The sequence below is a fragment of the Drosophila persimilis genome, unplaced genomic scaffold, assembly GCF_003286085.1.
Source record: "Drosophila persimilis strain 14011-0111.01,24,50 unplaced genomic scaffold, DperRS2 tig00000124-arrow-pilon, whole genome shotgun sequence".
NCBI classification, from domain to species: domain Eukaryota; kingdom Metazoa; phylum Arthropoda; class Insecta; order Diptera; family Drosophilidae; genus Drosophila; species Drosophila persimilis.
Genome location: NW_020825294.1, coordinates 5,589,237 through 5,612,614, shown reverse-complemented (window position 1 = coordinate 5,612,614; position 23,378 = coordinate 5,589,237). Strand labels below are relative to the sequence as shown.

The 23,378-nt window shown below is 43.9% G+C and overlaps 1 protein-coding gene across 1 annotated transcript; it reads right to left on the bottom strand.

Moving 5' to 3' along the window:
• Positions 1–6,742: 6,742 nt before the first annotated feature.
• On the bottom strand, positions 6,743–19,896 carry LOC6593957 (T-box protein H15). The gene is made up of 6 exons (XM_002018606.2): positions 19,471–19,896; positions 17,157–17,653; positions 16,908–17,041; positions 10,427–10,712; positions 9,035–9,279; positions 6,743–7,878 (listed from the first exon to the last, which is right to left on the bottom strand). The coding sequence occupies exons 1-6, from the start codon at positions 19,802–19,804 to the stop codon at positions 7,335–7,337; spliced, it is 2,040 nt and encodes a 679-aa protein (XP_002018642.1). The 5' UTR covers positions 19,805–19,896; the 3' UTR covers positions 6,743–7,334.
• Between the last annotated feature and the right edge of the window lie 3,482 nt (positions 19,897–23,378).

Sequence of the window (23,378 nt, the reverse complement as noted above, 5' to 3'; positions counted from 1 at the left end):
CTGAGTGCGTGCGCTGTAGTTAAAGCTTTCAACATTTTGCTGCCATTTTTGCCAAGCAACGCCCTCAATCATCTGCCTGCTTAGCACTCACACACACACACACAAACACGCACTCAGCGAGAGAGAAAGAGAGGGAGACTCTCTCTCAGTTTTGCACTCAGTTTCCCCGACTGGAATCTGGAATACATACGCGACACTGGAAGTCTTGCGCACTCGCTCACTGTTGCTCTCTCCCTCTCTCTCTTTCTGTCTCTCTGTCTCTCGCTCACTTGCGAGAGCTTGAGCAGCTTTTGGGTCCCCCGCCAAAATGGCCGCCCCACTTTTTGATCACTCAAAACTTGTCGCTCTTCTTCCACTGCGTGCCACCGTTCTCTTAGCTCTCCTTGGGGCCAAAACTCCAGTTCTCTTTTCTCTCTTTGCTCACCGTCCTCCGTCAAGCGGTTTTCTCTTTACTCCTTTGCTTTCATTTTGCATTCGTCGACGCTGCTGTCCGCTTGGCCACGCAACGGACCCTCACTCGAGTGGGGTTCTGGTTCTATTTAAAAGTTGGCTTTGATCTGCTGTCGTATATTTCGCACCTGATTAATATTAGGTTTTATTGGATTCTGGCATCGCTGATTATTTTGATTATTATTTTCGCCCGCCTCGTCGCACATAATTCACAGGGCCATAAAGAATGTGTTAAGGCGACGAAAAACATGAAAACTACAAAAAATACGAGTATATGCGAGATTTATGAACTAGAATAAAGTTTTTTATCCACATTTTGGACATTAAATTCACTTCGTGCCTCATTGAAGCGTGCTCGTGGCAAATAAATGAACGGAAGGGAAATATTGGGGGGAAAACGTATAAAAAAGTAAGAATACTAAAAGATATTCGTAGTATTTTTTCAAAATAGATTCCCCAAAGGGATACATTAAGGATTGTGGGAATAATATTTTATTTGATAAAAATTGAAATTAAAATGAAATAAATTCTCAAACAATCAGTGATAAATATAATTGCCATTTAAAAGTCTCTAAATATTATATCCTCAAACATGTAAATTCTTTGTAAATGTTTCTATTCTTTTCCTTCCATTTTGTGATTTTCTTGAATTGTGGTGAATTATCTGCACAGCGTTGACATCTTATTACAGCCAATAACGAAATAAGCAAGGCAATTAAGTTGGCCTGCAGCTGACGACGAGGCAGACGCCCCCACAGAACCCACACATGGAGCAGCAGCAGCAGCAGCAGCAGATGCCTGGCAGCCATAAGATACATTTCATTCTGTGCGGTCGCATGTGCAAATGTGCCACTCAAGTTGTCTCTGCCTCACTCTCTTTGCCACTGCCTCGTCTCAGTCTATGCCTCTATATCCCTGCATGTGCGTGCCTGTGTGTGTGTGTGTGTTTGTAATTAGTGGCAAAGCTGCTGTCGCCGTCTGCAGTTTTTGTCCGGAGAAGCCCTTTGCCTGCCATCCAGATATGCCAGCAAAAGATGAGCTACAAATTTCTCAAATGTCAACACCAAAAACTGAGCCACGTACAGCCTCGCCTCGCCTCGCCTAGCCTCTGCTTGTATCTGACAGATACTTTTGCGAGTCGAGTCTGGCCCCCAAATGAAATGTACATTTTTCATTGCATTATTGCATTTGTTAATGCAGAGTTGTCATTTATTAATAGTCACTCAGGGATACGTTTTCCAGCTGATGCAGATGATGATGATGATATTGATGAAGACTTCAGCAGATCAATCAGCAGCCAGTTCATTTTCTAGCCCATATATATAGGACTCTACTCGTAGTTTTTGGTTATCTTGAGGATCTTTTCTTGGGCACTTCACTAGCCAGTTGACAGCTGCTAATGAACCTTTCAGAGCTGGCCCACAATAGGCCCACCGCCCTTCCCCTTTTTTGTGGGTAGAAGGAGGAGTTCATTGAACGTGGCGTCAGGCATCGTGCACGAAATTGCAAAACCCATTTACACGGAAATTATTTTTATTTGAGTGGAAAACGGGTATAGAGATTGATACCCTATGGTAGATGAACGAAACTCTATGGAGGGAAATGGCTTCCACACTCTTCGAGAGTTCTCTATTTGTGTCTTGTGGAGCCACTTTTAAAAGATACCCCAACAAAATTTCGTGCCATAAAGTGGCACTTTGGTTCACTCCTTCTTTAGAGTGACAAATCTTCTCGAATTCTGTTACACCTTTCGAGAGCCCATGCTTTTGGGGAGTATAACTATGCCAGGGCCTCGCCCTCGCCAAGGCGTATCCGTATCCCTGGCGGACTAACTTAAATTGCAGCGATAAGCTTTAAACTGCAACCACTTCCGGCATGTTGCCTTGCCTTGCCCTGCCCCTGGATACATGTGTGTATAAATATCCCATATATTTATCCCATATATAGTTTACTCGCACTCGCCCCGCTACAAAGTATATAGCATATACGAGTACAGTGCTCGTGGTATGTGGGTATCCGCATGGAAAGTGTTGGCAAGGATATGCTTAAACATGCAAATTTTCAATATGCAGACAAAACAGACACAACACACAGCACACAACATGCATGCTTGCCCCAGAGTGGAGCCAGAGATGTGGAGTTTGGGGAAATTTCCACTGGCGGAACGTGAAATGCAATTGGGGCCATCCCAGCACCAGCCCCATCCTTAGCCCCGTCTGGCATTCGATGAAATTGCCGGATTGTGTTGAAGTGTGATGTAGGCTTCGCTTGTTGGACCCGGACTCGGACTCGGCCACCGACTCGAACTCGAACTCGGGCTCTGGACGGGTCTAAGAGGCCTTTGGCATATTTCTCTGTCGTGAAATTAATTTCTCCAGCGGACCCTTGTTAAAAATACTCTCTATATTTAATATTTAATATGATGTGAGTATGTGCACTCAAATTACCATAATTCAGCGGGCCCTGGTATTGGTACTGCTTTTGAGGCTTTCATGTTCATAATTCTGTGGGCTTTTCTGGAGCTTTGTTTGCTTTTAAAGAGTGCTTAGGTAGGGTGATAAGAATCTAATAGTTCCTCTCTAGTTAGGTGAAAATTTCGAAAGCTGAATTTTAGGCATCCCTTTTGTTCTTTAGATGACTTGGTTTGATGATACTCTATAGCTCGTGCCTGTTAATTAGTTTAAGTATATTAATTACCTTTAAGTAGCGGTCATTAATACACTTTCGACCATGTTAGCACCATTTATGACTCTTTTCTGAATACTTTACACGAAGGTTCCTATTGTTCTTAAATATCTGACATTCGATGGTAGCAAAGGTTCACTTTGCTACTTCCATATTTCCTTTTTCCTTCAATGGATCTTCCTTCTCCAAAGGTTCATTCCCTACCACAAACCCAAAGTCCAACAATCATTTAGTGGTTTTCCGCATCACCCTAGAACTCTTTTTTCGGTCAATTTCCTCCCCCAAAACTTCTTGTCAATAATTCCCATTTATCATCCTACATCTAGCATCTCTCAATCCCCACAACACACGCCACACAACACTTGTAGACCTTCGGGGCATAGTGGCAATAGCCACAGAAAAAAGTTGCCAAATCATGGAGCGGACAGGCCGAAACGATACCGATTCGATTCGATTTGAGCGGATCCGTTGACGAATGAACTGCGGTCCGGCGGCTAAATGTATCTTCATTTGACAAGCTGACGTTTGTTGTTTTTTGTTGTTTCCACGTTGGCTCTTTGATAAATTGAATAAATTTAATGGTATAATTAACTCGTGTTCATGGCTAATGTGAATGTGCCCCGCCCTCATTCGAAGCTCTGCTGAATGGGGAGGGGGGTATGGAGAGGCCAATTAAATGGTATAACATAAGGTCTGGTTAGTGCATCAAAACTGTTAAGTGGATCACGACATCTTTCCGTGTCATAAATGTGCTTTAGACAATTAAATTCAACGAAATGCATTATACATATATATATAAACATATATTGTTCAGGCTTTCGAATATATTCCTTCAAACTGGTTGAACGGAATATATCTTCTTGATATACATACATTCCGTTAGTAGTAAAGGTATCTTGAAATATCAACTCTGAAATAAAACCAAAACTTCCTATAACCTCCTTAGATAAATCAAAGATATTTCGTGCCCTGTCCTAAATAATAGCTACTCCTTAATAAAAGAGAAAATCCCCAAAAAACAAGATACAATTTATGCGAAACAACCCCTCTCATACGCATTCCTCTTCACAGAAATGCACAAAAAATAATTTAGATAAAAGTTAACATAATTTTGATAAGCTGGCCAAAGAAATTTATATGCTCGCACCTAACTGCAAATTGTGTGTAATGAGCCACCTTTGCCTTTGCCTTTACCTGTATTTCTGGTTCTGTCTCTGTTCTTTTTTTTACCTTTCTCCCCCGTCTCTTATTTGGTAGCACCTTTTATGCTGTCTAAGCCTGAAGAAGACATAAATTTGTTAGCGCCTGCCTGGTCAAGATCCCGGGACTCATCCTTTTAAGGGGGTGTATTTCTGTTTTTTTGGGTGCTGCTCCTGTTCCCTCTTCCCCGTTCCCTGGGCCATGTCCCGTGCCCAAGCTGAGAACCCAGAAAAAAAAACACAGAAAAATTAGTCAGGTTGCCGCCTGCGAGATCGGTCGCTGGAGATAACTTGCCTCATATTTATGTTGGAAATTAGGCAAATTTTTAGTGGCGAGATAATTTGTGTACGACTTTGTCGCAGTGAGTGAGAAAATTCCAGGCATCTACATTCCATAATGCTTCGGTGCGGAGGTTACTTTTGTGGTTTGGAATTTGTAACGCTTTGCAGGAAGAGATATGGAAATTTTTAACGGAAGGAAAGCAGCGAAACAATTGTACTGTAAAATACTGAAGGATCTGGGTATTTCACCCTTAACTTTCTGACATTAATTGCCTTTATTCCCCATTGGAACTATGTATCTTTTCCATATGTAATTAAAACCTCAAACAACTTGATATGTTATCAATACAAAAAGTTGTTAAACCAATAATTAAATCAAGCCCAAGGACTCGCAGTAACTTTGGAGTAAAACTGTATATATTTTTCATAACAATATGACACTTTCTCACAGTTGTTCTCTCTCTACCCACCGCCCGAAACCCCAAGTCCCTTAATTAAGACATTTGGAAAGTGGCGTAAATGGAGAGAAGAAGTAAGTTTTGTGGGCTCGTTGGTCAAAAAAAAATTTTTTAATTGTAAGCTTCAAAGTGTATAATTATTGGTTAGTTATCGGTTAGGTAAAAAGACTCTGCACTGGGATGGGGGTTATATAAGCCATATTTAAATGCGGGGCCGGCCCCCCAGTCAACCTCTCTTTGAGGCCCATTTTCTAACTTGCCGCCTGGCCTATGGGCAACAAAAATTAAGTTATTAAACATTTGTATCAGTGTGTGTGTGTGTGGTTTTCGGCTGGTGTGATTTTGTGTGTATCTGTGAGGAACGGTGATTAGTTATGGTAAGCAGAGTGGTTTCGAATGTCAAATGTGAGGGAAATATGGCAGTTGGTTGGGAACGAAACGGCGGGAAGTATGAAAATGTCTATGGAGTGGATGAAAATGAAGTCAATACTCATATTTATTGGCTATGCTATTGATTGGTAACTATATTTATTTGTATGCTTTGCCGTGGAAATGTCATCAAGGATGTCCCTTTTAATCCGTTTGGAATATGAAACGGCAGCTTTTATCTACGGAAAACTTGATTCCCATTTATCTAAGAGAATTTGTACCACATAAGTAGATGTATGTGATTGTGATTGAGATTCACGCGATTACGACATGCTCACACGCACATTTTTTGTATATTTGACTGGATTCGTTCATCTGGTTTGTCTGCGCAGTAGGTTCTTATATATTAGATATATATACGAAAATCCCACGGCACAGAAACAGAAGTCTATCCAGAAGTTGGCAATTGCCAGTATTCATTTTTAACAAGTAGCTGATATTTTCAATTCCCTACTGGCATTGACATCTTCAGTTGACTACAATTTCCTAATCAGCCATCGGTTATTTGTGAACCTCCCAATCAATTGATCTTTTCAAATGCAAATTGTAGGGGGACTGCAACAAAGTAGTATCTGAGAGTACCATTTTAGTATCCATTCCGAGATGTCCAACCTTTTGTACTAAACAGCCACTTTAAATTGTTAATTGCTAAGAAAGAGCAGTGGAAGTGGCAGTGTAATGGAATTAATAACAAATGTCTGCTCCACAGACATACATCATTAGAAATTGATGACGCATGTCGCGTGCAACTGCAACTGCAACTCACTGCATCTGCATCCATTGTTGATGGCATGCAACCCTTTGGCAGGCACTAAAACACGGAGCGGTAATTAATTAGACTTTCATAAAGAGCACAAAATTCTATAAATTATATTTCATTGCCGGGGCATAAATGTCAGTGGCGGGGCTGCTGCCATGCGCGACTGCGCATCACGTGCCCCACAGTCGAGCGTAGAGAGCAGACAGAGAGAGAAAGAAAGAGAGCCGAGAGCCCCACCCCCTTTGGCAATATCATCGTTATTAATTGTTGGCCATATTTATGGAAGCACTTACTCGTATTGTCCAGCCCCAGCGCCAGTCCCAGCCCCAGTCCCAGCCCCAGCAATGGCAATGGCAATCGCATGTTTGCAAAATAAAATCGGGGAAAGCCCATGCCATTCCGAAACAATACTCAAATACGAGTATAAATGAATGTTACTCGCTTTGTGTTATAAATTGTTTATTCAGTTTCTCTCTCTTTGCACATCATTTAAATAAGTGTTTATAGTACTTCATTGGAGGGGTGGAGTGGGGTGGGGGGAGTGTCTAAAGGATTTAATTCAGCGTGGAATTTTCACAATAATTGCAGTTATAGGAACACATGGACAACAGCAACGAAAGTGGATAAATTAAATTACAATACACAGATTCAGATTCAGACACAGACACAGACACAGATACAGATACGGGGGGATGGGACACGATGCTAGGCCTACGCGTAATTAAATTAACTAATACTGTTATAATTCTACAGAAAATTACAATACAGTGAAACCGTTTCCGCTTCCGATTCCGTTTCCGCTGTCCTTGACTCACATTCAGCGCTGGTCACATTTTCACCGAACGGTCTATGGTTCACGACGATCTCTCTCTCTCTCTTCAGCATCACATGCAACATCGTTCACTCTCTCTCTCTCTCTTTCTGTCTGTCTGTCTCTCTTGCGTTCTCTTTGGATGTTGCAGCAACAGGTTTTTGGGTTATTTACAAAAGGTTTTCAACAACATTGCACATACATTTCATAGATAGATTTTTCAAGGAATTTTGCTGGTTTGGTTTTCGGGTGGGACACTCTTAAGGACTCTCCGCTCTTGTGGAGGCTGGTGGCGAGGCCTGATGCTGCGGCACCTGATACGGACTGAAGCGTTGCGGATAGTGACTCATCTGCGGCCTCGCCCGCAGATCCGGCGACGCCGAGCCGCACGAGGATGTGGGTGTGGCCGGGGCAGGCGGTGCTGCCCCTGCAGCAGGTGGGGGCGGGGTGCGATTGGCGCCCGCTGCTGCCGCGGCGGCTGCTGCAAAGGCCGCCTGTTGATTGGCACTGGCCAGGAACCCGGCCGTCAGCTGGGGCCACTGCTGCTGCCACATCCCCAGCTGGAAGGCGCTGAGGTGCGAGGCCTGTGGCGGCGGAGCCTGCCGCTGGTACAGATGGGGCAGCAGCATCTCGGTGTACGGCGAGCGGCCAAACATCTGCAGGTGCTGGCGGGCCTTCTCCAGGAGGGCCAGCGAGGCGGCGTCCGCCTCTTGGGGGGTGAGCTGCGACATCAGCGGATCCGGAAAGAAGCGCAGTGGTGCGGCTCGCATGTGCTGGTCGAAGAAAAACGCATCCATTGGATCTCTGCAAGCGAACAGACGAGAGACCAGATGATAAAAAGCTTTAGAGAAGAGTCTTGGACAGAGTCAGGGACAGGGACAGGGGCAGAGCTTCAGTTGGGGCAATAACATAATTACGTTGAAAGTAACTGCCAATTGCCGACACTAAACTACAGGAACAACAACTGCAACAACAGCAACAACAGCAACAAGAGCCACAAGAGATACATTCACTCATTATTTTCGTGTTTTCATTTCATGTACGAATCGGCTTCAAAGTTAAAGCCGCCGATCTGTAATTTACGCCACTTAAGCCGCCGCCGTGCCGGCTACAACAGCGATGTTGCTCGTGTGCTGTTGCCATGTTGCTGCTGGCGGCGGCAGAGCGTTTGCTGCTGCTGCTGCTTCTGCTGCGTTGCTCTTGCTGTCTTAATAGTCGCCGACTTGCAACACTTTGAAGTTGCTGTCGAAAAAAGGGCTGCAGCGGCAGCCTTCAGGTGCCTTGCCAAAAAGAAGCCCAAAGAATGGGGTCCTTTTGGCGCTAGGGCCATTCTGGGCCGCATGTTGCTGAGTGCCCGAAATGTTGCTCGTGTGCGAAAATGTCTACATTTCAGATTAACTGATTTATGGAATGTATTATTCCACATTTGTTTTTGAATTCAGTTGAAATATTTTTATCGTGACATGCAAAAGCTTCAAAAAAGATGCTCTAATATGCTGGGACTAAGCATGTTGCAGAGGGGAATGTCGAATACAGTCAACGACAGATTTTGCCCATTCATTGACTAAGAAACGTCATGCATGATGAATGATGCTACCATTTTATCATAGAACTTGCCCTTTAATCTGTATTTTTTCAGAGAAATCCCACATCGTGCTCCAATCACAATAGCGACGGCATTGGCTGATTGATCGCATGTGCTGCACGTCGCAGCCGCAGGCAGTTGCTAATGGAAACGCGGCTCCGCATTCCGCACTCTGTTCTCCGACACTTTCACACATTTTCGCTAATCAGCAGCAACTTGAGCTACTGTAGGGTTTTACGGCTCAACAGGCAATCGTAAATTAGGCCATAAATCAGACATGACCCCATAAAAACGGGGCAGAAACGGAGCAAACTACTGTATCGCGAGTAGAGGGCATCCGAGTCCAAGCCCAAGTCCAAAGGAGGAGACACTCACCTATCAAAGTCAGTGAGACGCGACGAATCGCGAAATCCTTTTGCAAACGGATTCGAATCGATTTTCAGTTTCGTAATCAATTGATTCTGATAGGCCGTCACGGCCGTGAACACGGTCTCCGGGAAAACGAAGGTTTTATGATCCATATCCTGCAGCTCCTTGGGATTGCCGGGTATGCTCTGGCCGTGGCTCATCCGCACCAAGTGGATCCGTGGCTGATAGCGATGCATTGAGTTCAACACGACCTGTATGAAACGAAACGAAACGAGAAGAATTTCCTGAATGCGAATGCTTATAAAAAATGTACGCCCATAAAAAGTAGTCCATGTTTGTTTTGACTGTCCTCGGAAGGCTCTGCAGCCTCCATTCTCCTATCCTATATCCCAGTGCCCATCGCATCCTTTATGGATGTGATAAAAACGGTAGCAGGCTCGTAAACAGAGCGTCGCCACTCGGATCTTGGGCTCTCAAAACATGTGGGTGAGTCGTCCGTGGAGTGGTGGAGGAGTATTTGCCACCAAATTGCCAACAATTTTCATTCATTTTTGTGCGCGCGCAATGCCATTTGCATATGTGCATGTTGTGGCAACTCTGGCTGACCCCATCTGACCCGACACGACCCAACGACTGAAGACAATGCCAGTCAGCCGCCCGGCCGCCAGTTTATGTGTTTGCGTCTTCCCTAAATTATTCATAAATGAATTCGGGATGCCAGAAATGCTACCTCTCGCAGGTGCTCTCTCACTGGTATTGGGGTTAAGAGTTAGGAGCTGGATGTACCATATAATATAATATAATCTATTGAAATCAAAGACAAAGGGAAGCTAGACTTTGAAATCTTAAGGTTTCTGTCTTTGAAAGAGAGTTTTATACGCTGAAAACTATTGAATCTTGTTGGTTTTTATCTCTTCTAGTTTGACTGTACTTCTTCCAAGTGGCCTCTATAAGCTGTATTGTGGTTCCTGGTCATTGCATTTTACCCAATACAAAGCAAGGAAGGAGGCAGCATTCCATAAATCACTGGCTTCTAGGACACAATAAAAGGTAAGAGATCAATCAGGAGCACCTACTATTGATAGAAATCTAAATGCTTTTATGCCTGGCTCATTCAGTGGCATCTTTGCCTGGAAAACTTATTTTAAAATTGGTAAACTACAGCCCCAATAATAAAGCAAGTTTACAACTCTCCTGGAAGGTAATACCATCACTATAGAAGCTCCAGCCTGTGTGTTCCTTATCCTTTCAAACACATACCGATTCGAAACTAGTTCATCCGTTTAGCAGCCTAAAGCCTATCCCCCCCTTCATCGATTTCTTACTGCCTCTAACACTCCCGCCTGTCCAGCCCGTGAATGTCCTTTGCCACCCCCCAGTATCTAGAGCTCGACTCACCTGTCCGCTCTTATCCATTTCGTTATTTGTCAACTTCACCTTCTCGAAGGAGACGACCTGTTTGCGCAACGCCTCCGGGCTGATGGGGCAATCCGGATGGCAGTAGATGCGGGCCGGCGGCGGCGGATCCGCCTTGCCCGCCACCAGCCAGGAGCTGCGATGGTAGGCATAGCGATAGCGCCGCGAGTCCAGGGGCACAATGTCCAGCAGGACGGCGTACCGATCCGGGGGCTGGATCTGCCGCAGTGGACCCGAGAAGCTCACACGCACCGTGGGGAACATGCGCCTGAAAGTGGACCAAGTGGTGTGTGGAAATGGTCGGGAAATGTTAGTGAACTCAAAGAAAGGCATACAGAAAGGCGGAGGAAAATCGTGAACTATTTTTTTTATTGCCCGCCATTGTGTTTCATGCGGGGTATGCAAATAAGACGCATATTTAATTTTATGACTTTTAGCACGTTTTTGACACATTTCCGCACACCCCAGTGGGGGGTACAGTGGGTGTGCCACCCCCTGCCCATTCCCCCAGCCACCTTCCCCTGATACACTCAACAGTTGAAATTATATAACAACAATTTGTCGTTTTTTGTGTCTGTTTGCGGTCGAAGGTAAGTGTAAATGACGCTAATGACCCAGCCCACTTTTTTGTCATTTGTCTCCGAGCCAAGAACACGGGGAGAGAACACCTTGTCAGAGCCAACAGCATTGGGTGTTTCTGTATCTATGAGTGTAGGCATGTTATATCTGTGTTTGCTGGCTAGACGGAGTAATGGTAATGGCAATGGTGTGGGCTGGCTAATTATAATTGATTTGCTTTGAGTTGTGTTGGTAAATTAATGGGGTGGCATTTGTTCAAATAAAATGTTATAATTATCGGAGAGAACCATTGACAATATTTGAGCAGTGTTGAATAACGCTGGGAATATATAACTGTTGAGTAATATGAGAAAAAGATTTAATTTTTAAAGAAGATTTCAATGAATCTTAAGCAAATGTTGGGGATTCGTTTATTTTTAAGTAATTATTTTGTTTATTTTATTTGTTATTTATTTTTGTAAATGTAGGTGTAGGCTCCGGTAGGGTTTAAGAAGAAGGGGCCCAGAAAGCAACCCTGTAACACTTTGAACCACGAATAAGTCGTGTTTCAATTTCTTTGTGACTCATTTCTGTGTGTGATTTTGTGATTTATACAATTGTACAGTTTGTCACCGCCCTGCTTAACAGACCGTTATTGGGGGAGTCTGGGCGTGGCCAATTGTGTGGGCCAGAGTTGCCAACGTCAAGTAGGTAACAGTTATGGGGCTATGGGCCCACTATTTAGTTTGAGCAACAACCCAAACGAATCACAGTCGTCGCGGCAATCGTTGGCTCGTTCTGGCTGTAACACAAGTAGCAAGTGCAGTTGCAGTTGCAGTTGCATGCCACAATTAGCACCATTGTAGCAGGCATTTAACATGGTTTCTCTTATCTGGATATCTACGAGCTGCAGCCAAGCGGAGGCCGCCGCCAGAGCCGGAAGCTTCCATTTTGTTTTTGGCCAAAAACAAAGAAGCAGAAATGTAAGCAGAATGTAATGGAAGTCCGAGCTGAGTTCCAGCTAAATTTATTCGGATTGTTAACACTTTCCTCAGCCATTTGATGGCTCTGCTAATGTGCCCCATAAATGTGTGAAGCTAGACCAACAGCCACGCCTGTTTTTGGGCTATATCTAATGCCGCCCCCCCGGCGGAAATGTCGTAAATCATATTCCAACATTTACATACATTTTATTAGCCACAGAACCACAGCCACTCCCACCCTTTTGGGAAAACCGCTTCGACTTCAGTTCTTTCTTTTTGCTGGTGTGGATTTTATGTATTTGTTTATGGGAAAATTAGGGAAATGGCTTTTACTCAGTTCAGTTTTAGTGCGGAATGGAATGCAGGAGTGGACTTGGACGTGGACGTCGACCGGACCGAGCTTAGGTGCCAAAGGTTACAATTATGAAGTTTACACACCATTTGCCATGGCAAGAAATACCACAGAAAGGGGAGGACTGGCCAGCAGCGATGACTTGGGGTGGCTTTGGTTTCAATTAGTCTGGCCGAATACACTACGCTATATATAGAAACCCTATGGGAGAGCCGCCAATTCATTATCAACACCTTTGTTACAGCAAATTAAGCCTCAAGGTCTAAATTAATAAAATGCAAATTAGCCAGCGACTAAACCCCGAAACAACCCCGAACCCCAAACAGAACAGAAGAAAAACGGATATATAAAACTATAACTTAGATCTTATCGGAAACTGACAACACTCCCCCCTGTTTTTCCCTCTTTCCCTGTTCCACCGCTGGCTGCATTTCCCTTTTCCCATCTTTTATTAGTTGATTAATTCATAATTTAGACCCGTCTCCGACTCCGTCTCCGACTCCGACTCGGACTCGGACCCTGCCCCTGCACTGCACCTTTCGTCTGGGGGATTAACTTGTTCCAATTGTTGTCTGTTCTTGTCGATTCCCTCTGATAAATGGTCTGGGTTTCTGTTCAGCTGTTCGTTGAAATATTAATGGAGCTGTGGCCAAAGTTGTGTCTAAAAATACAGAAAATTCTGCCTGCCTGCACCATGAAAATTGCAATTGCCATGCACTGCCTTGTGCTACTGTGCCTGTCCCTTCGGACCCTAGCCTAGCCCCGGGATAGACAGATCCCGGACCTGATAGGCGTGAAGAGTTTGTCGCAAAATATTGACAAACCGAGGGACTTCGACCCGCTGGGCGAGAGGTCAAAACAATTAGCCCGCCCGCCCGCGTCTTCTGACTTTTGTGCGCCGCCTTTGTCCACGGACAGAATGTCCTGCAAAATAACCTCAAAACCGCTGACAGCGTGACAAAATCACAAACCACGTGATATTTTATTTCAATGACCGCAGAGCAAGCACATACCCACGCACACATAAGGCGACGAGCAGTCCTCAGTCCTAACCTGACCATCTGACAGGCAGGTAAACACAAATTCAAACAATTTCTGACTCTTTTCTTGGGCTGTAAATCATCCTCCAAGTCGGCTTCTTGTTTCGGGCCCGAATCTGTTGGCAATTTGATGCAGTTCTTGTCGCGCATTTCATGGCTCCGTTCTGATGGGAGCTGCGCATGCGCTTGTTGCATGTTGTGGCAACATTTTCATGGAATTTCAACGATTGACTGAATGGTTCTGAATGGTGCCATGAATCCGATATACATATGTATCTGCAGAGTATATCTGTGTAAATTGAGGGGTTTCCTTCTGGTATTCATTTCAGATACAAGAAACACCAAAAATATCCCAACTTCCCAGTGCTGCCCTCCACACCTGATCCCTGATGAACATGCCACCGAATCATACCATCTAAAAGCTGTACCCAAGCCTATACTTTTGTAATTTAAAATGTATCACTCAGAAAACAAACAAAAAAAGCATTGGCACTCCCACTTCCCCTGGACCTGGACGGACATGTTTAGCTGCCAAACGACGTGCTGACATAGATGTATATCGGGATTGGGAGTTATTGTTCTGTTTCTCTCTCTTTTTTTGTGTGCTTTGCAGTTGTGTTGCATGCATCAAACCCGCACAAATGTAAATACGAGTAAGCGGCGGCAAGCATCGGTATCCTTTGGCTAATTACAGGGCAGCCAGTGGCAGCAGTCACCAAAAAAACAGTGAGAGTCAAACAGAACACGAAACGAAACGAAACGAAATGGGGGCCCAAAAGCCAGGGGACATGCAAATGTGTTGTTAGCGCGACAATCGGTAGCTATTACAATGCAATTTATACTTTGTGTGGACTCCTGGCTCAGGCAGGACTCAGAGCTCAGGATTCTGGATTCAGGAGAAGCGGGAGCGAAAGGAGTAAATTTGTTAATGTGTCGTAAATGCGCACAGCAGGTGGAAGGGGGATGGCGAGTGGGAAGTGGGGGAGGTGGAGATCTCTTTTGGGGTCGACTGCTGACGGCCAACAAAGGGTTACACACACATTCAGAACAAACAAACAAAAGTTGCCAAGCGAAAAGACAGAAAACCAAAGGCACTAAAAACACTAAATCATAAATCGACCAGAGAGTCGACTGTGTGATACCCAGTAACAGAAGAGACAAGAGCGGAGGTCGCGGCATATTTTAAATATTTTTTCTCTCTAGTGAAACATTTAATTTTAATCCAACTTTAATTAAAGTGGTAGAAAACTTCCACTCTGGGTCGCTACATCTTTATTAATTTTTGTGTATAAAAATTATAAAAATTTTAACTTTTAAAAAAGATCTTGCATAAAACCTAATTTTTATCTCAAGGAAATACATTCATAAGCTTTACTTTTGTTGCACAGTATTGTTATTATGACTATTTTTTATTTATTCAATAAATATAATTATTTTCATTAAATATTCAGTTTCTAGACCCCATTGGGCAAAGTAGTCCAGGAAGCAAAGAAGGCCTCAATGAAGAACCGTCGTCATTGCTGAGGATAGTTCTCAGCATGGTGAACCTTTCCCTAAAATCCATCATACCCCTCACCCACTTGAAAAGTATCAAAAACAGGGCTCCTAACTACCACCTAGAGACTAATGCGTATTTCGCATGTTATCCAAAAAGCTGAAGAGAAAGAGAAAAGCAGAAAGGCAGAAAAAATAAAGCCAACAAAAAAGAGAAAAACAAAAAGTTCTTCTGGCACCCAAAATGTTATGTTTTATGTTCGTTCGTTCATGTTTCGTTATTCGTTTCATATTCATTCGCATTTCGCATTTCGCATTCACATTCACCCCACCAGCTCCCTGCCTGCCCTACCCTACCAGGCAGTCATCCATCCAACACGACATTCGCACGAGAATCGAGAAATATCGTCAAGCAATAATTTCTTCAACTTCTTTGTTGAGTTGCGAATGAAAAGTCGTTTAGCCCAGGTCTCAGGTCTGTGTTCGTGGGTACAGGTGTTTGTGTGTGGAGTGTACGCATACCCTTGCAGAGAGTACAATGATTTGGACAAGAGGTTTGCAATGCATAAAAGGGAAGGGAGTGATAATAATGTATCAGTAAATTCTGCAAAATCTATTCCCAGCCATAAATTTTCATATATCCTTCATATATTTTCAGGCATGGGTCGTACGTCGTAGATCCAATCAGCCATAAGAGAAACAGGTGAGTAAACTTTGGCCTAAGGTCACCGTTTTTTCGATATAGTACTCAAGCAAAGGAAGGATCTGTAAGGGTATCAAAAACATCACCCCACAAAGCTAGCCTGGTCTTTTCCTGTTCAAATTTGATTGTAGTAGACCCAAACCGCTGATGAAACGAACTGCTTCCCCCTGGGTTCTGGCTGCTTCACAATTTTTTTCTTTTTTTCTTTCTTTTCTGCTAATCGAAAATCGACGGCATATTATTTCGATGCCTTGTCAATCAAATTTCTTGGCCAGCTGATGGAGCCCCATGTAAATGAGAAACTAACCAAAAAGTTGTTGATATTTTCCAGTTAAGACGAGGAGGCGTCATCGGTGGGGCGGGGCGGAGCTGGGCTGGTGGCGACTGGTCTGGCGGGGGGCTTGGTTCCATGGGTGAAAGGCGCATTAAAGTTTTATTGATTGTTCGAGTTTCTGTTTCGAGGACTTCTCGTGGGCAGTGTGGATGTGTGGTGGTGCCTTGATTGGTGCCCGACTGCCGGGGGCGGCATTATGGTTATGACCCGGACTGCCCCTCATCACACACTCCACAAAGCACGCCCCAATCTGAGCCCACCGGCCAAAAGGCCTTTGGCAAATTGAATTCCAATGAAAGTTAAATGAAATAAAATGCATGCGAGGAGAGGAGAGGAGTTTGTGATGCAAGTGGACCCTGGAGACAATGTGATCGATTATCTGGGAATTTCTGCAATTGCAATCGATAAACGAATGCTGAAAATTGTTGGGGGTACACGTTTAACCTAATCGATTGCTGATGAGGCAAATTTGGGAACGAGTATGAGGAAAGCAGACATTTACTATACTAGGACGTAAAATATCAAATGATTGATGTCAATGATGAGGAAAAACATGGAAAAAAATTAAGAAAGTCTTGGCTAAGACATAGGAAATCTCTCAATGAAAACAATGTTTAAAAAATCCCATCACAATGCCAGAGTGAAGCTCTATTTTTACATCCCAAATATCTTTTACGAAACTACATTAGATTACAGTTCTTTTGTATTCTATCTTTATTATAGAAGTTATCGTACTAGGGATGTGAACATTCAAAACTTCCTAAATGTTTTCTAAGCATTTTAATCCATATCCCCATCTCCCCCTGATCAACATCTTTCAGAAATCCCACAACTTAATAAAAACATTAATTTTTACACTCATTCCCAACCCAGACCTTTCATCACTAATTGATCCCCTTGAACACTGACCATTCATCGCATTCATATACCACTCCATTTCCCCTTTAATGTAAATGTATGTAGTAAATTTTTCTGTACAAGTTTCTCGTCTCGACTCACCTGCCCGATTTGGTAATGATCATTTCAGTGCCCAATTCATGGAACTTATCCCAGAGCTCCTTGGTCTCCAGGTGGCACTGGATTGGCGTGAGATCGTCGCAGTTGCACGAGCCGAGTATCTTGGGCGTGGGCTGCTGTGGATTTGGATGTGGATGTGGATGTAGATGGAGGAGAGTAGCGGAAGGTGGGACACGGTTAGAAAAGCGCTTTTCGTATGGGAGCGTTGCTGACTTTGTTGCGTTTGGTTACCTGCGCGGGCTCCTCTGGCGACAGGCGTTCGTCTTCGGGAGGACTCTGGGCTGGCGGTGGAGGCGAGGGCGTGGCCGTGCCACCACCACTAGATCCAGCTCCAGCCACAGCTCCAGCTGCGGCAGCATTTGGTGTGGTGGTTGTGGCACGCCCTCGATGGCTGCTTGATTTGCTGTGATTGCTGTTGTTGTTGTTGTTGTTGTTGTGATGATGATTGTGATGTTGGCGTTGTTGCTTGTTTGCTGTTGCATGGTGATGTGTCTGTTGCCGTTGTTGTTGCTGTTGCTGTTGTTGCTGCTGCTGTTGTTGTTGCTGTTGTTGCTGTGCAACACGCAATGCCTGACGTTGCTGGGCCTGAACTGCTGCTGCTGCTGCTGCCGCCGCCGCTGCTGTTGCAGCCAACGCCGTCGGCGATTCAGAGTCACTGCAGTCAACCACATCAACGTCAACATCATCGTCCACATCCTGGCCCGAATACTGTTCCACAGACAATGGACCTAGATGCAACAGAGACATCAAATTGGCTTGTTAATGCGGGAGGAACAGAGGCAGAGTGCCGAGTACAGAGGCAACAGAAAGAACGGAGAGTGCTACTATGGCAACATGTTGCATGTCGATGACGAGGGACAGTCGACACAGTCGAGAATCGGTCGCGCCCAGATGTATTTCACAGATTACGCCAAAAAATTCAATTATTTGCTCAAAATGCAATTTCATATGTTAATTTTCTACCAATCTGCCGTTGGCTGTGTGCGTATCTGTGTGTGTGCGCCATGTGTGCGTTGCACCGCCAAATGGTGGGGCAGGGCAGAGGTTGAGTGTGGGGGCCGGGGCCGGGGCCACGACTAATGAATGCATCTGTTGGCGCTTCTGTCTCTCTACCCAATTATGGCATCTAAATAGTTTTGCATACGCGACAGAGGGAGATAAATATACGCATAAGCGAATACATCTGACTCGCTTGTCGTGCCCCTGCCACACACACCATGCGGCAACATACGACTGTCCACCCTTGCATTCAAATAGGCTTTGATTATTTTATTGCCGCGCATTTGCCGCAATTATCAAGTCATCAACGTTGCATTGTCATCAATATATAATTTATAAAGCATAAAAGGAAAAACAACAAAATACGAGTACGAGAAAAAATATGCACAGAAAATAGAGGAGAAATATAATGCAATTGCGACACTTTTCCTCCCCCCCACAGAACAGGGGAGGGAAATTGGTTTAGGGGAAGGGGGCCAATGGTATGGGTATTTCTAAGCAATCGATTAATTGGGTTTTTTTCGTTGAAATGTTTTATTGAAGCGGGGCGGGGTCTTTCATCGACAGATGGAACTGCTTTTCTTAAATGTATGTGTATATATTTTTATATACTCGTACTACAAGTAAATAAAGTAATGATTCTACTGAAGGTCTCTTAAGACTTTTGGAAGACTCGTTTTTGATGATCTGTTGAATTGCAGAATATATTTTAGCGACTTCTTGAGTGACGCATGCTCTTTGAAATACTTTATTGTAAAGATTTAATTCCATTCGGGTTACTTTTTATTAGTGTTTTGATTTCCAGGTTCGTTTTGGATTATAAATGGATCAAGTTCAGAGAAAGAAAGACCATTTTCTTGCAAACTATTAAGTAGAATCCGTAGTTAAGAAAATGGACTGATAATAAATTTAATTACAAAGTCCATGTTTTTTCCATATTCATATGGTCGTCAAATGTTTCAGAGCGGTCCTTAGTTCTTGGATTATATATTTTGAAGTACTTCTGATAGATTTACTAAAGTCTCCTGTAATTTGCAGTACATTTTTCTTCCACAAATCGAAGAAAACTTCTTTCTGCTAGAAGTCTCAACTGGCTATATTTTGTTATAACAATTTTAAGCCTGATCGCTTTTTCAGATAGCATTCTAAACAATCTCTGACTTGTGCGGGTTCATAAATATGTAAATGAAAGTTCGATTCGATTATCGTATAAACCCGTAACTTGGGCTAAACATCAACATGTTGGATATGCAAAATAAAATTCAATCAACAAAAGAGACTGGAACTTGTTCATTATGCAAACCATCAATTTAAACCAAAGATAAGAATATATATGAATAGAACTTCTTCTCAGAAAGAACCCCTCAAACAAATGAATGAATATTTCACAAAAATCGTCAACAATTTAAGCGACGAAAAGGAAATGCTCCTACGTGTAGAAATGCAAATTGATATCTATTCAAGAGTGTGTATGGGACGGATAGAGATATATCAGATATAGTGTGTACGAGTAGATGTGGTGGAAGGTCGGAATTACTTTACTCACTCAGACTCCTTTCGGATGGCTCGCGGCTGCTCGGGGCGTTTCCGCCGCGCGCCATAATCGCGGCAATTGAGAAATCCGTGGCAAAGGAAATGTTGTGCTGATGCGGATGATGATGGTGGTTCAGCGGATGATGATGATTATGATTCTGATGATGATGATGATGATGAGTGGCGGTGCTGCCGTTGGCGAGGTTTGTGGTGGCTGCCGCTGCGGCTGCTGCCACAGCCGCTGTGGCAATTTGTTGCTGAAGCTTGGACTTGAAGTTCTGCGACGACGACGTCGGAGGCGGCGTCTGTGGAGGCTTTGTATTTGCCGGCTGATTGCTCAGAAGCATTTTCAAGCCGCGTTTTCCTTTTGCAGTATTTCGATATTCCGGTTCTTTGCGGATTTCAATAGTATATACAGTTCTATTTTTATTTTTGGGTATTTGCTAGCGTTTTATTGAAGTTTTTTGCTGTATTTGATAGAGAATGGGATATGTTTTATATTTTTGCAAAATTTTATTGAAATATATGCATATCATTGAATTGATTATGCTGATTGATTTGTTTATATTTTCATAATCAGTTATTTATAAAAATGTTCTTTGGTCCATTTCTGATGTTCTTTATTAGTATTTTAAATGTTTTAAAAATTGTATTTAAATTTTTATCAACTACAATAAATGCAGTTTTTGATTTTAAGTTCAAATTAGGTATTAAAATTATAGTTACATTTTGACCGATTTGTTTTGAAACATTTGGTGGCTTTGATTGCCGTTTTATAATATTTTGATCAAGTTTATTTATTCTTGAAATTGTTTGAAGTATGAGCTAAATTTTGGATTGCATGTTGACCGTGTTCAAAACATTTCCAGTTATTATTAGAACTGTATTCGAAAATATCCTTTCGATATTCGCTATCGTTTCACAGCCAGTTCTCGTTCTCGCAAACAACACACATTTCGTTTAGCCGGAATCCGCACACTTTACGACCGTAGCGAGGGGTCCCCGTCCGGGTTTGGGTTTGGGTCCGTGTCGGAAGAGAGATAGAGAGATTGTGTATTGGAGCCGCCGAGCCGTCGCTGCCACACAGTCACGCAGCTGACCATTGAATGAATCGCCATGAATCGAATGAGCGCCGGCCCGATTCGCTTTTGGCCGGGCCGCCATGTAAACGCATTCGCAAAAGCAAAGCCAAAAGCACAAAGGCAGGCAGCGGCGGCACGTTACGGCAGCGGCAGTGACAGAAAGCCGAAGTCGAAGACGAAGTCGCAGTCGCAGTCGATTCTGACCCCCAAAAGAGTGGAGAACCGATCTTACGGCAAAGGTTTTCAACACCCCAATACGTAACGCTATAAATAGTCTTACGTCACGTGGAGCGCTCTACGACTTAACGGTCTAACGGCTGATGGGGCTGGGGTGGGCTAAGGCACTTGGTTGATGCTACTGCTACTCCGCTGCCTCGTCGCAGCCAGCGTCAGATTCCTGACGGCACTGACTCGCGGTATAAACTTTTGGCCTTACGTCACGCTAAACCCTCGCTACGTAAGAGAAGACACGGCGCGCGGCTAACCGCAAAAAGTTTCAATTATGAGAAGTGCGAGCGAGGCAGCTGTATGGTGTGCATTCCCATGCAGCGACAGCGACGCCGACGCCGACGTCGACACCGGCGTTGCGCGCATAACTCATTTCCATTTCCCAAGACTCGAACGCCAGCATTCCTATGCACTCAACTGAGAGGCGGCTCCATGCCGGCCCGGCCGTTGGAGAGACAGAGACCACTAGTGTGTCGTGCGGCTGAGAGAGCGCTTGAGCGGCGGCCGTCCGTCTCTGTTTGGCGAGAGCGCAAACATGTTCATAAATTCGTCATTTTGTTTTTGGGCGGCTGTTGACAGTTGGGTCGTTGCTGTAGTTGTTGCCATGGGTATGAATGGGTGTGAGTGGATGAGGGAATGAATGAGTGTGAGTGAGTAGTGTGCATGAGAGTGTGTGCGAGACTGAGTGACTTTATGTGGGACAGAGAGTGAGACTGCCTGAGAGGCAGTATATGAGTGAGTGTATTTGAGAGAGTGAGTGCAGTGAGTGAGTGAGAGTGAGAGGGGGTGTGTTTTGTGCATTTCATCGAATATTTCTGCATTTTTTCATCGTTTCATACGCTTTGTTCCGTTTCCATTTCGTTGGCTACTCACCACACTCAAGCGAGTGGAATCCATTGAGTAGAGTGCGTGCCTTGAGTGAAGTTTTCAAGGCATGAGAATGACATTTCTGTGAATTTGTGAATATACAATGAAATTAATTGGAGAAATGCAGTGACGAAAAGCAATAAAATTAAAGTTTATTTATATTTTAAGAGCTATTCCATTGCAATTTTTAAGGGAAAAATAATTTTAATTGTGAAAATAATCATAGAATCGTTAAAAACATATTTGTTCACCTAATTTAATAACTCTTTTCGTTTAAAAATTATACAAATAAAGCTTAAAAATCTCAATGGAATAGCTCTTAAGTTGGTCATACCTCTCGTATATGTACAATTTAAATGGTCTTTCCATGAACTTGAAACAAGTCCACATCTCACTCCCCAAGGCCAGCAAGGATCTGTACGACCCGTCAATGTAACATCGAGAATTTATGGCCCTGTAAAAAATTGCACAAAAGAAAATTTACATAATAGAAACGTATGCTCCCCGAAACTCAATTTTCTCCACTTGATGCCAAAAAAAAAAACGAACGAAAATACCGGAAAAATAATTTCTTTAATATGCGATACTTCGAGGGTGCAAGGAAATATTGTAGGCAGAAGAAAAATCTATAAGACTTCATTTATGATCAGTATTCCCAGCTAAGAATTCGGAATTCGGTTACATTAATCATTGTCCTTGAACATTTTTGTTTCCCTGATGTTTTGTATACCCGTACTTCCCTTTTTACCCACGTAGAACTCATATTACCCATACTCAGGCCCACAAAAAGAGAGACAGACAGAGAGGAGACCGACCTCGAGAGTTACATATCTGAGAAAGTGTCTCGTGTGCGGCGGCGTCCAATTGGAAAATCATAATTGAATATCAGGGTTCCTGTCACTCTTCCTCCCTCACTGCACTCTCCCTCCGTACATTCCCAACCACTCCCCTTCCTCCTCCCTAGATAGGGTATGTAAATTTTTTTAATTTAAATGTTTGCTCAAAAGAGAAAAAAAAGTCGAGAATGGAAAAAAATGCGACGATGGCGTGTGAACGCAGCAGAAAATTATAGTCCTAGGGAGAGTCCCGGAGTCCTGCCTCCTCCGGTGGCGCAGCCCAGCAGACATCCCGCCACCATCTTGTCTCCCTCCTCCTGACTTTTTTCACAATTCGTCAGCTGCGCCCTTTGCCCCGACCGCGACCCCGACTCCGGTCCCTGCTCCAAAATGCGGACGCGGAAGAGGATGAGGATACGCGGCGCCGTGCTCGGAGCAGTCCTTTTTTTCCTACCGCCCGACTGCGGTTTCATTTGCATGCGGTTCGTGGTTGCCAGCCGATGCGGCGCACAATTGAGCCACTAATGGCGATGTTGATGGTGGCCAGGATCGGCCAAAAAGAGAGAAAGGGAGAGCGAGAGAGTGCGAGGCAGACAGGGTGGGCCCTGTTCCCCCATCTCTCACTTTTGTTTGCTTTGTCGCGGTTCGGTGACAATTTTTCAATGATTTGTTTCCTGCCCTGAAATCTCATTTGCATATGCCACCATATTTTTTCAACTTTCCTGTTTTTTTTTTTTATTCCACTCCCTATCCCTGCCCCTGTCCCTGCCCCATGCACCCATTCCCATTCGAATTCCTGTTCCTGCGCCTGGAGTGAAAAATGGCAATCGCTTTGTTTTATTTTCAGTGTGGGTTGGTTCTTCGTCTAACTTTCGGGCAATTTGAATTTGATTTAATGAAATTAAAAG